The sequence below is a fragment of the Haliotis cracherodii genome, unplaced genomic scaffold (genome assembly GCF_022045235.1).
Source record: "Haliotis cracherodii isolate W230 unplaced genomic scaffold, xgHalCrac1.p SCAF_13, whole genome shotgun sequence".
Taxonomy (NCBI): Eukaryota; Metazoa; Mollusca; class Gastropoda; order Lepetellida; family Haliotidae; genus Haliotis; species Haliotis cracherodii.
Genome location: NW_027266268.1, coordinates 21,735,809 through 21,749,230, shown reverse-complemented (window position 1 = coordinate 21,749,230; position 13,422 = coordinate 21,735,809). Strand labels below are relative to the sequence as shown.

The 13,422-nt window shown below is 44.1% G+C and overlaps 1 protein-coding gene across 1 annotated transcript; it reads left to right on the top strand.

Annotated features, from left to right (window-relative positions):
* The first annotated feature begins 5,370 nt into the window (after window positions 1-5,370).
* LOC139459052 (polypeptide N-acetylgalactosaminyltransferase 13-like) lies at window positions 5,371-13,092 on the top strand. The gene is made up of 4 exons (XM_071240494.1): window positions 5,371-5,457; window positions 8,444-8,740; window positions 9,275-9,970; window positions 12,162-13,092. The coding sequence occupies exons 1-4, from the start codon at window positions 5,444-5,446 to the stop codon at window positions 13,090-13,092; spliced, it is 1,938 nt and encodes a 645-aa protein (XP_071096595.1). The 5' UTR covers window positions 5,371-5,443.
* The last annotated feature ends 330 nt before the right edge of the window (window positions 13,093-13,422 follow it).

The following is a 13,422-nucleotide window of genomic DNA, read 5'->3' as shown; positions in this document are numbered from 1 at the left end:
CACTCCCCTATACCTGTTACATTCTCCCCTATACCTGTTACACACTCCCCTATACCTGTTACATTCTCCCCTATACCTGTTACACACTCCCCTATACCTGTTACACACTCCCCTATACCTGTTACACACTCCCCTATACCTGTTACATTCTCCCCTATACCTGTTACACACTCCCCTATACCTGTTACACACTCCCCTATACCTGTTACATACTCCCCTATACCTGTTAACACTCCCCTATACCTGTTACATACTCCCCTATACCTCTTACACACTCCCCTATACCTGTTACATACTCCCCTATACCTGTTACACACTCCCCTATACCTGTTACACACTCCCCTATACCTGTTACACACTCCCCTATACCTGTTACATTCTCCCCTATACCTGTTACACACTCCCCTATACCTGTTACACACTCCCCTATACCTGTTACATACTCCCCTATACCTGTTACATACTCCCCTATACCTGTTACACACTCCCCTATACCTGTTACACACTCCCCTATACCTGTTACATTCTCCCCTATACCTGTTACATTCTCCCCTATACCTGTTACATGCACCCCTATACCTGTTACACACTCCCCTATACCTGTTACACACTCCCCTATACCTGTTACACACTCCCCTATACATGTTACATTCTCCCCTATACCTGTTACACACTCCCCTATACCTGTTACATGCACCCCTATACCTGTTACACACTCCCCTATACCTGTTACACACTCCCCTATACCTGTTACACACTCCCCTATACCTGTTACATTCTCCCCTATACCTGTTACATACTCCCCTATACCTGTTACATACTCCCCTATACCTGTTACATACTCCCCTATACCTGTTACACACTCCCCTATACCTGTTACATACTCCCCTATACCTGTTACATACTCCCCTATACCTGTTACATGCACCCCTATACCTGTTACACACTCCCCTATACCTGTTACATACTCCCCTATACCTGTTACACACTCCCCTATACCTGTTACATGCACCCCTATACCTGTTACATACTCCCCTATACCTGTTACACACTCCCCTATACCTGTTACATTCTCCCCTATACCTGTTACACACTCCCCTATACCTGTTACATACTCCCCTATACCTGTTACACACTCCCCTATACCTGTTACATTCTCCCCTATACCTGTTACATGCACCCCTATACCTGTTACACACTCCCCTATACCTGTTACATGCACCCCTATACCTGTTACACACTCCCCTATACCTGTTACATGCACCCCTATACCTGTTACATACTCCCCTATACCTGTTACACACTCCCCTATACCTGTTACATGCACCCCTATACCTGTTACACACTCCCCTATACCTGTTACACACTCCCCTATACCTGTTACATACTCCCCTATACCTGTTACACACTCCCCTATACCTGTTACATTCTCCCCTATACCTGTTACATGCACCCCTATACCTGTTACACACTCCCCTATACCTGTTACATACTCCCCTATACCTGTTACACACTCCCCTATACCTGTTACACACTCCCCTATACCTGTTACATACTCCCCTATACCTGTTACATACTCCCCTATACCTGTTACACACTCCCCTATACCTGTTACATTCTCCCCTATACCTGTTACATACTCCCCTATACCTGTTACACACTCCCCTATACCTGTTACATGCACCCTTATACCTGTTACACACTCCCCTATACCTGTTACATTCTCCCCTATACCTGTTACACACTCCCCTATACCTGTTACATGCACCCCTATACCTGTTACATGCACCCCTATACCTGTTACACACTCCCCTATACCTGTTACATGCACCCCTATACCTGTTACACACTCCCCTATACCTGTTACACACTCCCCTATACCTGTTACACACTCCCCTATACCTGTTACATACTCCCCTATACCTGTTACACACTCCCCTATACCTGTTACATGCACCCCTATACCTGTTACACACTCCCCTATACCTGTTACATGCACCCCTATACCTGTTACACACTCCCCTATACCTGTTACATACTCCCCTATACCTGTTACACACTCCCCTATACCTGTTACATACTCCCCTATACCTGTTACACACTCCCCTATACCTGTTACATTCTCCCCTATACCTGTTACATGCACCCCTATACCTGTTACACACTCCCCTATACCTGTTACATGCACCCCTATACCTGTTACACACTCCCCTATACATGTTACATACTCCCCTATACCTGTTACACACTCCCCTATACCTGTTACATGCACCCCTATACCTGTTACATACTCCCCTATACCTGTTACACACTCCCCTATACCTGTTACATTCTCCCCTATACCTGTTACACACTCCCCTATACCTGTTACATTCTCCCCTATACCTGTTAAACACTCCCCTATACCTGTTACATACTCCCCTATACCTGTTACACACTCCCCTATACCTGTTACATTCTCCCCTATACCTATTACATGCAGCCCTATACCTGTTACACTCCCCTATACCTGTTACATACTCCCCTATACCTGTTACACACTCCCCTATACCTGTAACATGCACTCCCCTATATCTGTGGCATGCACTCCCCTATACCTGTTACATGCACTCCCCTAAACCTGTTAAATGCACTCCCCTATACCTGTTACATGCACTCCCCTATACCTGTTACATGCACTCCCCTATACCTGTTATATGCACTCCCCTATACCTGTTACATGTACTTCCCTATACCTGTTACATACTCCCCTATACCTGTTACATGTACTTCCCTATACCTGTTACACACTCCCCTATACCTGTTACATTCTCCCCTATACCTGTTACACACTCCCCTATACCTGTTACATACTCCCCTATACCTGTTACACACTCCCCTATACCTGTTACATACTCCCCTATACCTGTTACACACTCCCCTATACCTGTTACATTCTCCTCTATACCTGTTACATGCACCCCTATACCTGTTACACACTCCCCTATACCTGTTACATACTCCCCTATACCTGTTACACACTCCCCTATACCTGTTACACACTCCCCTATACCTGTTACACACTCCCCTATACCTATTACATGCACCCCTATACCTGTTACATGCACTCCCCTATACCTGTTACACACTCCCCTATACCTGTTACATACTCCCCTATACCTGTTACATTCTCCCCTATACCTGTTACACACTCCCCTATACCTGTTACATACTCCCCTATACCTGTTACACACTCCCCTATACCTGTTACACACTCCCCTATACCTGTTACACACTCCCCTATACCTGTTACATACTCCCCTATACCTGTTACACACTCCCCTATACCTGTTACACACTCCCCTATACCTGTTACATACTCCCCTATACCTGTTACACACTCCCCTATACCTGTTACACACTCCCCTATACCTGTTACATACTCCCCTATACCTGTTACATACTCCCCTATACCTGTTACACACTCCCCTATACCTGTTACATACTCCCCTATACCTGTTACACACTCCCCTATACCTGTTACATGCACCCCTATACCTGTTACATACTCCCCTATACCTGTTACATTCTCCCCTATACCTGTTACATGCACCCCTATACCTGTTACACACTCCCCTATACCTGTTACACACTCCCCTATACCTGTTACATACTCCCCTATACCTGTTACACACTCCCCTATACCTGTTACATTCTCCCCTATACCTGTTACACACTCCCCTATACCTGTTACATTCTCCCCTATACCTGTTACATGCACTCCCCTATACCTGTTACATGCACCCCTATACATGTTACACACTCCCCTATACCTGTTACACACTCCCCTATACCTGTTACATACTCCCCTATACCTGTTACACACTCCCCTATACATGTTACATGCACCCCTATACATGTTACATTCTCCCCTATACCTGTTACACACTCCCCTATACCTGTTACATGCACCCCTATACCTGTTACACACTCCCCTATACCTGTTACACACTCCCCTATACATGTTACATTCTCCCCTATACCTGTTACATACTCCCCTATACCTGTTACACACTCCCCTATACCTGTTACATTCTCCCCTATACCTGTTACATACTCCCCTATACCTGTTACACACTCCCCTATACCTGTTACATTCTCCCCTATACCTGTTACATACTCCCCTATACCTGTTACACACTCCCCTATACCTGTTACATTCTCCCCTATACCTGTTACACACTCCCCTATACCTGTTACATTCTCCCCTATACCTGTTAAACACTCCCCTATACCTGTTACATACTCCCCTATACCTGTTACACACTCCCCTATACCTGTTACATTCTCCCCTATACCTGTTACACACTCCCCTATACCTGTTACATTCTCCCCTATACCTGTTAAACACTCCCCTATACCTGTTACATACTCCCCTATACCTGTTACACACTCCCCTATACCTGTTACATTCTCCCCTATACCTATTACATGCAGCCCTATACCTGTTACACTCCCCTATACCTGTTACATACTCCCCTATACCTGTTACACACTCCCCTATACCTGTAACATGCACTCCCCTATATCTGTGGCATGCACTCCCCTATACCTGTTACATGCACTCCCCTAAACCTGTTAAATGCACTCCCCTATACCTGTTACATGCACTCCCCTATACCTGTTACATGCACTCCCCTATACCTGTTATATGCACTCCCCTATACCTGTTACATGTACTTCCCTATACCTGTTACATGTACTCCCCTATAACTGTTACATGTACTTCCCTATACCTGTTACATGTACTCCCCTATACCTGTTACATGCATTCCCCTATACCTGTTACATGCACTCCCCTATACCTGTTACAAGCACTTCCCTATACCTGTTTCATGCACTGCCCTATATTTATTGTATGCACTCTATGACTGTGTAGGCAGGGTTTGTATGAACTTTGACTTGAACGCCGTCCAGTATTTGAAAGACAACATCTAGCTCTAAACCCAACCTGTTACATGCACTCCCCTATATCTGTCACCAATTACGTTTTGAATGATTTCAAGAATTGGTTGTTCTGGGACTGAGTCACAAAATCACATTAACACCAGGCCTTTTGTATTACGGGCGAAATGTTAGACGGGCGTGAGTGACGTACATTGACTATTTACAATGAAAACATGGCTTTGGGTCCTATGGTTTAATCAAAGTTACTGTCCCGATTCACGAGCCAGTGATACAACACTCGAGGGTGATTTATCTCGTGTATCAAGTGCAGCACGTGGGTGTTGCGACACTCGAGGACAGATTGAAATTCACACCTTTCTCTTTCGATGATCACGCAGATAAGTTGGGTCACAGTGACATCTGCTGGTCCACGTGGTGAGTAATCTCGGACGTCCTTGTCGACATGGATGTGGCGACCTCTCCACTGACAACAAGTATCAGCCTGTAGCACTGACGTATGCCCGCATACTGGTATGTATGTATTTATCACTAAGTATGTCATTTATAGTTATTCGAGTTTATTATCTGGTATTATCATGTTGCGTAGTTGACAAAGCCAGTATCAAATATTGCACTGTCGAGAGTTACAATATCAATGACAATGTCATTTGATATTGAAATTTTGGTATGTTGGGTCTTATTTGTGGTGATGTTATGTTCGCTGATTACAGAGCCTACAGAATAGGGAAATACTTCCGCCCGTATACAAAAGTTGTATATGTATGCATTGCCGCTCGATCTTTTTAATCAAATATATTTTTGAGGGGGCATATGTAAGAATGAATATTATCCTACCCTATTTTTTATCCCGGGGATGAAATTCTCTGGTGTCAGGATAATTCTCCCTGGTGAATTTGAACCCATACCAGTGTGTATAATCCTATTGATACTTTGCTCTAGAGTAAAACTTCCCCCGGATAATATTTAGGTAGGATATAATCCTTGCTTACACACACAGTTCGTCTTTCGTCCATGCTGGGTATGTGTAATCGGCCTTCTTTAAGGGCATCCTCTTTTATTCAGTGCGTTAAAAGTATCATAATAGAATTGCTATATGATGCACTGAATAATCAGGGATGGTGTAACATCAGCCTGTAAATCAGTCTGTGGTACGAGGGTACATACTCACCCAGATCCATTGTGGCCAGCGATTGTCACCATCTTCTCGAGGCAAGGTAGTTGACTGTCAATAAAGGTCCAGTTTCAACCCTTGCCGAACTAGGCTGGAATTATGGAGTTATCTTTCGGGTGGACAAACGAGTCTATGCATAGTCCAATAAAAATCGCTCAACGAAATCGACATCCGGTTCATAAACTTCATGTTTTAATCAAGGTGCTCACGTGAGTTGATGCATTTCGCGAAGTGAGACCCATTTTCTTACAATATGGATTTTGATTATCTTTCAAATCGTCTTGACGAGGCCCTTCGTTGTGTTTAAAGCAAATGTAAGTGATATGAGAGGTGGAGTCTCATTGGTCAATAGGAGGGACATAGAAGGGACGTATCTCTTAATAACCACCAGTGCCGCTACGATCGTGTCCAGAGATTCCAGCCTTGTTCGGCAAGGGTGGAAACTAGACTTCAAAGTCAGTTTACTCCCTTGTCTCGGGAAGATGATTATCACTGTTGTCGGCCTCTCGATTCTCATTGTTTTCGACATTTATTTCAAGCATGGGTTACCTGGGATACTTTACGCCCCGGCCTCGTGAAGATCCGGGTCAGATTAGGTCTTCAGCAACCCACGATTGTCGTAAGAGGTGACTGTGCTTGTCGTAAGAGGCGACTAACGGGATCGAGTGGTCAGGCTCGCTGACATGGTTGATGCATGTCATCGTAGCCCAATTGTGTAGATCGATGCTCATGATGTCAATCATTGGATTGTCTGGTCCATACTCGATTATTTACAGACCACCGTCATATAGCTGGAATATTGCTGCGTGCGGCGTTAAACAACAAACAAACAAATAAACAATCGTACGCTCGGAAATTCTAATTGGCAGCAGAAGTAACTTAAATAGTGTTTTGACAGCCTCATTGGCTACTGACAGATGCATACGGATGAGGGCAGGATGAGGGGTTAAGTTTAAGTTCAAGTTTTGGATTAGCAAGCAGGAGAATCTGATTCTATTCCCCACATGGAAAATATGGGAAGACCCACGTCGTTATTTTGTAGAATTAATGCCAAAGGGGCATTGTTAAAAAACAAAACATTTGTCCTCATTTGTCTTTTTTCGCGGAATATGTCTCGGGTCGCCCGAAGAAAAATGGCAAAAGAACTCACACATTTTGTCCCTCAATCAAGTATAGCTGCTCCATAGGATACCTCTCAGTGAGTCATTAACACCTCGCGACTGCACAGCCCATTCACTACCGCCCCATTTAGCCTAAAAACCACAGACACGAACCGTGCTCTGATAATTTGTAGTTTGGGTGAGTCACCCATATAGGAGTTACCTCCCTTAGACCGATATGTCCTCGTTCGCTAAACACCTCTGAAGTCCACACACACACAACACACGCACGCACGCATACACGCACGTACGCACACACACACACACACACACACACACACACACACACACACACACACACACACACACACACACGCGATACAGCTTACCCAAAAGATGGAGAATAAGTCAGCTCAAATGAGGGCATATAGTGACGTACAGATGGTTTGGGTATTGGTTAAATATTATGGTTGTGTGGGTCGTAGGGGTGATATTTGGGTGTCTAGACTGAATTTAACCCCCCATTTTTAAAACATTTTTTTCATGCCCTCACCGCTCCCCCATACATATTAAATAATCAGTCCCTCTCTAAAAGAATGTCGGTCAGATAACATATATTTATATTAAGATCAATGGTACTCAGGCACGAGTGCAGTAATTTGTTTCTTACACACCATATAGCTGGAATATTACTTAGTGCAGCGATAAGCAGTTTAGTGTATGTCTTAATACATACACAGTAAACAAACACATGCTAAGGGGCTGAAGTCTTTATTGTGATGTCTTGTATCAGGAGATGAAAGATCATAGATCAAAGATATATAATCTAAAACCAGGTGAGTTAAATTGCTATAATCTCTATTTTGTGTTGTATTGAGTACAGAATGAAAAAAAATGGACAATGAATTCAGTTAAAATGCGAATCGACCCGTGAAGATTTCGGGGAGGAATAGGTCTTCAGCAACCCCTGCTTGCCGTAAGAGGCGACTATGCTTGTCGTAAAAGGCGACTAACGGGATCGGGTGGTCAGGTTCGCTGACTTGGTTGATGCATGTCATCGATCCCAATTGCGTGGATCGATGCTCATGATATTAATCACTGGATTGTCTGGCCCAGACTCGACTATTTACAGACCGCCGTCACATAGCTGGACTATTGCTGAGTGCGGCGTTAAACAACAAACCAACCAACCAACTAAAATGCGAATCGTTTCAACCCATCCCAGGTACCAGAGCTGCACCAGTAACTATCACGGTGCACTGAAGATGGGTCAGAGGAAGAAGGTGATGCTGTGGACACTAGCTGTGGTGATCTGGTTCTTCATCCACACCATTCTGCTCCTCTTCGTTCTGACAGGCATATACGGGCCATTGGAAGAAGATGGCCGGGCTGCGAAGAGAAGAGAGAATGTGGTGGGATCCACGAGATCTGGGAGACATCCTTCACCAGATCCTTTACCCAAACCATTGCTTTCGTCTCGCACAGGACATGACTTGAAACAGTTAAGAATGGATGTTGATAGGTTTGCATTTTCATTGATAAATAGACAACAAACGCCTTATGTTCATTTGCTTCGTTTCATCCCCGTCGTGGGTTCAACCTCAATATTCCAATTATTAAATAATCAATTTAAAACTCTCGACTCAATAACGCCTGTCATTGAGTAAGGTTCGTGGACGAGACGCCTACTTAACTGTCCAGTGTTAATTTAACAATATTTTCTAAAACTTTAGACACAGTGTTAAGATGCTTAAAACTGCAAATAATAATCATTTGAAACATAAGAATTGTTGGTAATTCTCGACACGTATATTTAAAGACCGCCTGCGGTTGCAGGAATGTCAGTGCCTGAAAACAACATTCTCTCTACCACTAGTCGTTGAGGGTAATTAAACCGGTCTTCCATTATGAATTAGCCTCTGTATGGGTTGGGGTCGACGTCGCTGAAATCGGCAAAACAGGCTTTGAGAAAGACGAAATTGTCGGCTGAAAGATATAAGGTAAACGAGTTTTGTTGGTGAGGCCTTGTGTAATTCTTGCATGTGTTACAATTCAGGAAAGGAATCAATCTCCACTTCAAACCTTCAACGCAGACAACGTCATTTGAGAAATTTCTCATCGGTCCCAAGAAGATGGCTCGCCTTGACGTCGCTATCCAAAATATCATGCGCTCTCACTCGCGTCCCGGAGAGGACTATTACGGCTTCAACATCACCCGCAGCGAGGAAGTTGCCTTCACTAGGGACATTCCAGACAAAAGACCACAGCAGTGTAAGGACGCCGCATTCAACTACTCCGCTCTACCGACAGTTTCCGTGGTAACGCCAGTCCATAACGAGGCCCTGTCTACTCTCGTGCGTCACGTGTTTGCGATATTGTTGCGCACTCCTAATCAGCTGCTGAAAGACATTATTTTGGTCGACGATAATAGTACGTTTTCTTATTTAGGTCAAGATTTAGAAAATTATTTTCGGATTCTTGACCCACGAATTAAGATTTTGCGCAACAATGGTCGAGAGGGGCTTGTAATGTCAAGGTTGCATGGCGCTGAAATTGCCAGGGGAGACGTGGTTGTCTTCCTTGACGCCCATATGGAGGTGTGCACTGGTTGGTCGGAGCCTCTTTTGGACAGAATCAACAGCCAATCAGCTATCGTTGTGCAACCGGATGTGCCCACCATCGACGGCGACACGTTTGATATAGAGACTGGTGGTCATGTTGTCTTTAGAGGAGGGTTTGGTTGGGACATGAGGTAAGAAGGATCTTTACACCAGTCTGTTTTACTTATAAATGCTATATTTTAGCACACAAAATTATATCTGTTACAGTGCATCACGAACATGATGGTTTGATGTATAGCATTATGTATCACACCAAGGCGTGTTGCTTAAAGCGTCACAGCAGTAACATATTCATGTACAGGGTGCATTCATGTCCCATTCGTCTAAGGCGCCACAATTCGCTGTTGCGAGTTTGCGTCCCTTGGGCACGCCAGAAACCTAAGATTGTTGGTTCGAATCACGGTTCGCCTCTATTATATACTACTCAAAAGAAGTTAAGCATCACCCGATTCTTTTATAATGGTAAAGTTAATCTGTCATGACATGAGAGATTAACTATAGTAGTATGAAAGAATCAGATGATCTTTAACTTCTTTTGAGTAGTATATTTCTACGTCTGTCAGCATCATACCGGTGCTTATTGGTTTCACCAACGTGCTAATCGTTTGAGACCTGCATCACGTCTGGCTTTCCTCCCACATTGCGCTTACACGCTGTGATATAACTGCAATGATTTTCAAAGCGGTTAAACCTAACTCACTCACTCTCCTTACTTGTTTGGTTTGTTTGTTGTTTAACGCCGTTCTCAGGAATATTCCAGCTATTTGACGGCGGTCTATATATTATCGAGTCTGGACCAGACAACCCAATGATTGACACCATGAGCATCGGCAAACGCAATTGGGATGCGATGACTTGCATCAACAAAGTCACCCAGTCTGACCACCCTTTCCCGTTAGTTGCCTCTTCCGACAAACATTGTCGCCCTTTACCACAATCATCGGTTGCAGGAGACCTATTCTAACCCGGTTCTTCACGGGACTCTCCATAATGTACATGTAGCTGACAATGGTATGTTCATGATGATTCGGGGCGGTCGGGTAGCCTAGTGGTTAAAGCGTTCGCTCGTCACGCCGAAGACCCGGGTTCCATATTCTCGACATGGATACAATGTGTGAAGCCCATTTCTGGTGTCCCCCGCCTTGATATTGCTAGAATATTGCTAAAAGCGGCGTAAAACCAAACTCACTCACTCTCATGATGATTCAGTTAACCAAACGGATTTGTTCCTCTTTAATTAATATATTTTGTATTGATTAAATATTGCTAAAAATGGCGTAGAAATACATCCTGACCAACTCACAATCGCTTGGTTAACCATGCACCCTAAGGCGACGCAAATCCCTGAATAATATTGCGTGTCCTTGCACCATGAGTGAGCATGTGATTTACAATTTAAAGTCACATCGACAGTATGTTAGCCATATAGTAACTGGAGCAATAACCGTAAATTATAATTGATTGACTACATACAATTTGTCGACAATAGATAGTAAAACGAGTAGATTATCACAGATATGTATGACAAAATAATTGAGTGGTTTCAGTGGTCTAATGGTAGAGCGTCCGCCCGGAGAGCGGAAGGTCCGGGGTTCGATCCCCAGCCACGTCATACCAAAAGACGTTAAAAGATGGTACTTGTTGTTACCCTGTCAGGCGCTCGGCATAAAGGGGCTAAAACAAGAACCGGTCGGCTCGGAGTGTCTGAGTTGGATATTCATGTTAAACTGCGGCATGATATCTCAGTGTGCTAGCACTATAAAACGGCATCAGTCCGGACTAGTACAAGCATCCACACAGACACACAGACACACACACACACATACACGTGGATGAACGTCGCTACATAAGTGCAATAATCTTGGACGCGACGTTAAACCCCATTTCACCTCACCTTGATAACGGGAAGGGTGTATCGCTTTTATTTCTTCGATGCAGGTGAGGTTAATTGGGGTTTTACGTCACGTCCAACATTATTGCACTTACATAGCGACGTGCATGTGTGGGATTAATGCCGATTCTATAGTGCTAGCCCATTGAGATACCATGCCGCAGTTTAACATGAATACCTCACCCAGTATACTGACTCCGAGCCGACCAGTCTTTGTTTTGACCCCTATATGCCGAGCGCCAGACAGGGTGACAAGTACCATATATTATTTAACGTCTTTTTGGTATGACGCGGGCGGTGATTGAATCCCCGACATCACAAACTCCAGGCCTGCGCTGTACCACCAGACCACGTTGTCGGTGTTTTTCGATACTAACCTTTAATGTTTTCACTGCATTTGCTCGTAACACTGTTCTGTTTTACACTTGCAGATATGCCTGGATGTTTATTCCACCATACGTTCATCAGATGCAGACCTCACGAACTGACCCAATTCCGACCCCTGTTCTGGTTGGCTGTGCCATAGCTGTAAATAAAAAATATTTCAATTCGATTGGTGGATTTGATCCAGGACTCCAAATATGGGGTGGGGAGCATTTTGATTTGTCCTTCAAGGTATGGACGAGTGGAGGCAGAGTGGAGACGATCCCGTGTTCGAAAGTAGGTCACCTTTTCAAGAGCAATAAATACAGCTATGGCCCAAAGGGTAAGGGATACATTCTTTCCAGGAATCTTCTCCGAGTTGCGGAGGTCTGGATGGACGAATATAAAGAAATTGTTTACGCGACATCTAGACACCTCAATGGCCAGTTACCCGTGTTCACTAAAGCGGAAATGGCGTCTATCGAGGAACGACGTCAACTGAGGCGTGACCTTAAGTGTAAAGACTTCAGTTGGTTTCTGAAACACATCATGCCAGAGATAAAGATTCCAACGCGGGATGCTCGCTTCTTTGGGGAGGTGACAAATCATCAGACGCGAGGATGCTTCTATGTCATGGACGATGGATACATTGGAGTAACGCCGTTGTGTTTTAGGTTTAGGATTCTTCCAGAGAACACGTTTACTATAGATGTAATGGGTCGGATGCTGTATGATGGATCATGTGTTGGATATGATGAAAGTTCGAAGTTGTTGAAACTGATGGAGTGTCCTTGTATGGTTCAAGGCATGTCTTGGCCGAAATGGGAGGTCAACTCGGAGAGTCAGCTGACCTACACTGATGCCAGCGGGACGTTGTGTGCCACACACGTGACCTCTGTGACGCACGTGCACAAGACAGAACAGGTGGTTCAGTTGATCAAATGTAAAACAGATTATCAATATCAAAAGTGGCATTTTATGTATCATTTTGTGTACTGAACATATATGACAACAAGTAAATCCACTAATCATCAAACTTGCGTTAGTTGTTTAATACAGTGTTTCTATTGCAACGTCGGTGCCGTTGCAGTGATCCAGTAGTTTGTCAATAGGCAACTTTAGCCTCTTAAATCATCTGTTTCCTTGATATATGTCATATGCCAAACTCTTTCCTTGGATTTCTATTTCTAACCATTAACGCAACGGTTACGAAAGTTGATAAGAATTCAAGCACGTCTCATTTAGTGAAAGATCGCTCTCTGTATTACTCAAGGTATACGTCGAAGCTCGATGTCAACTCTCCTTTCACTTCCCCCCACACACCACCAT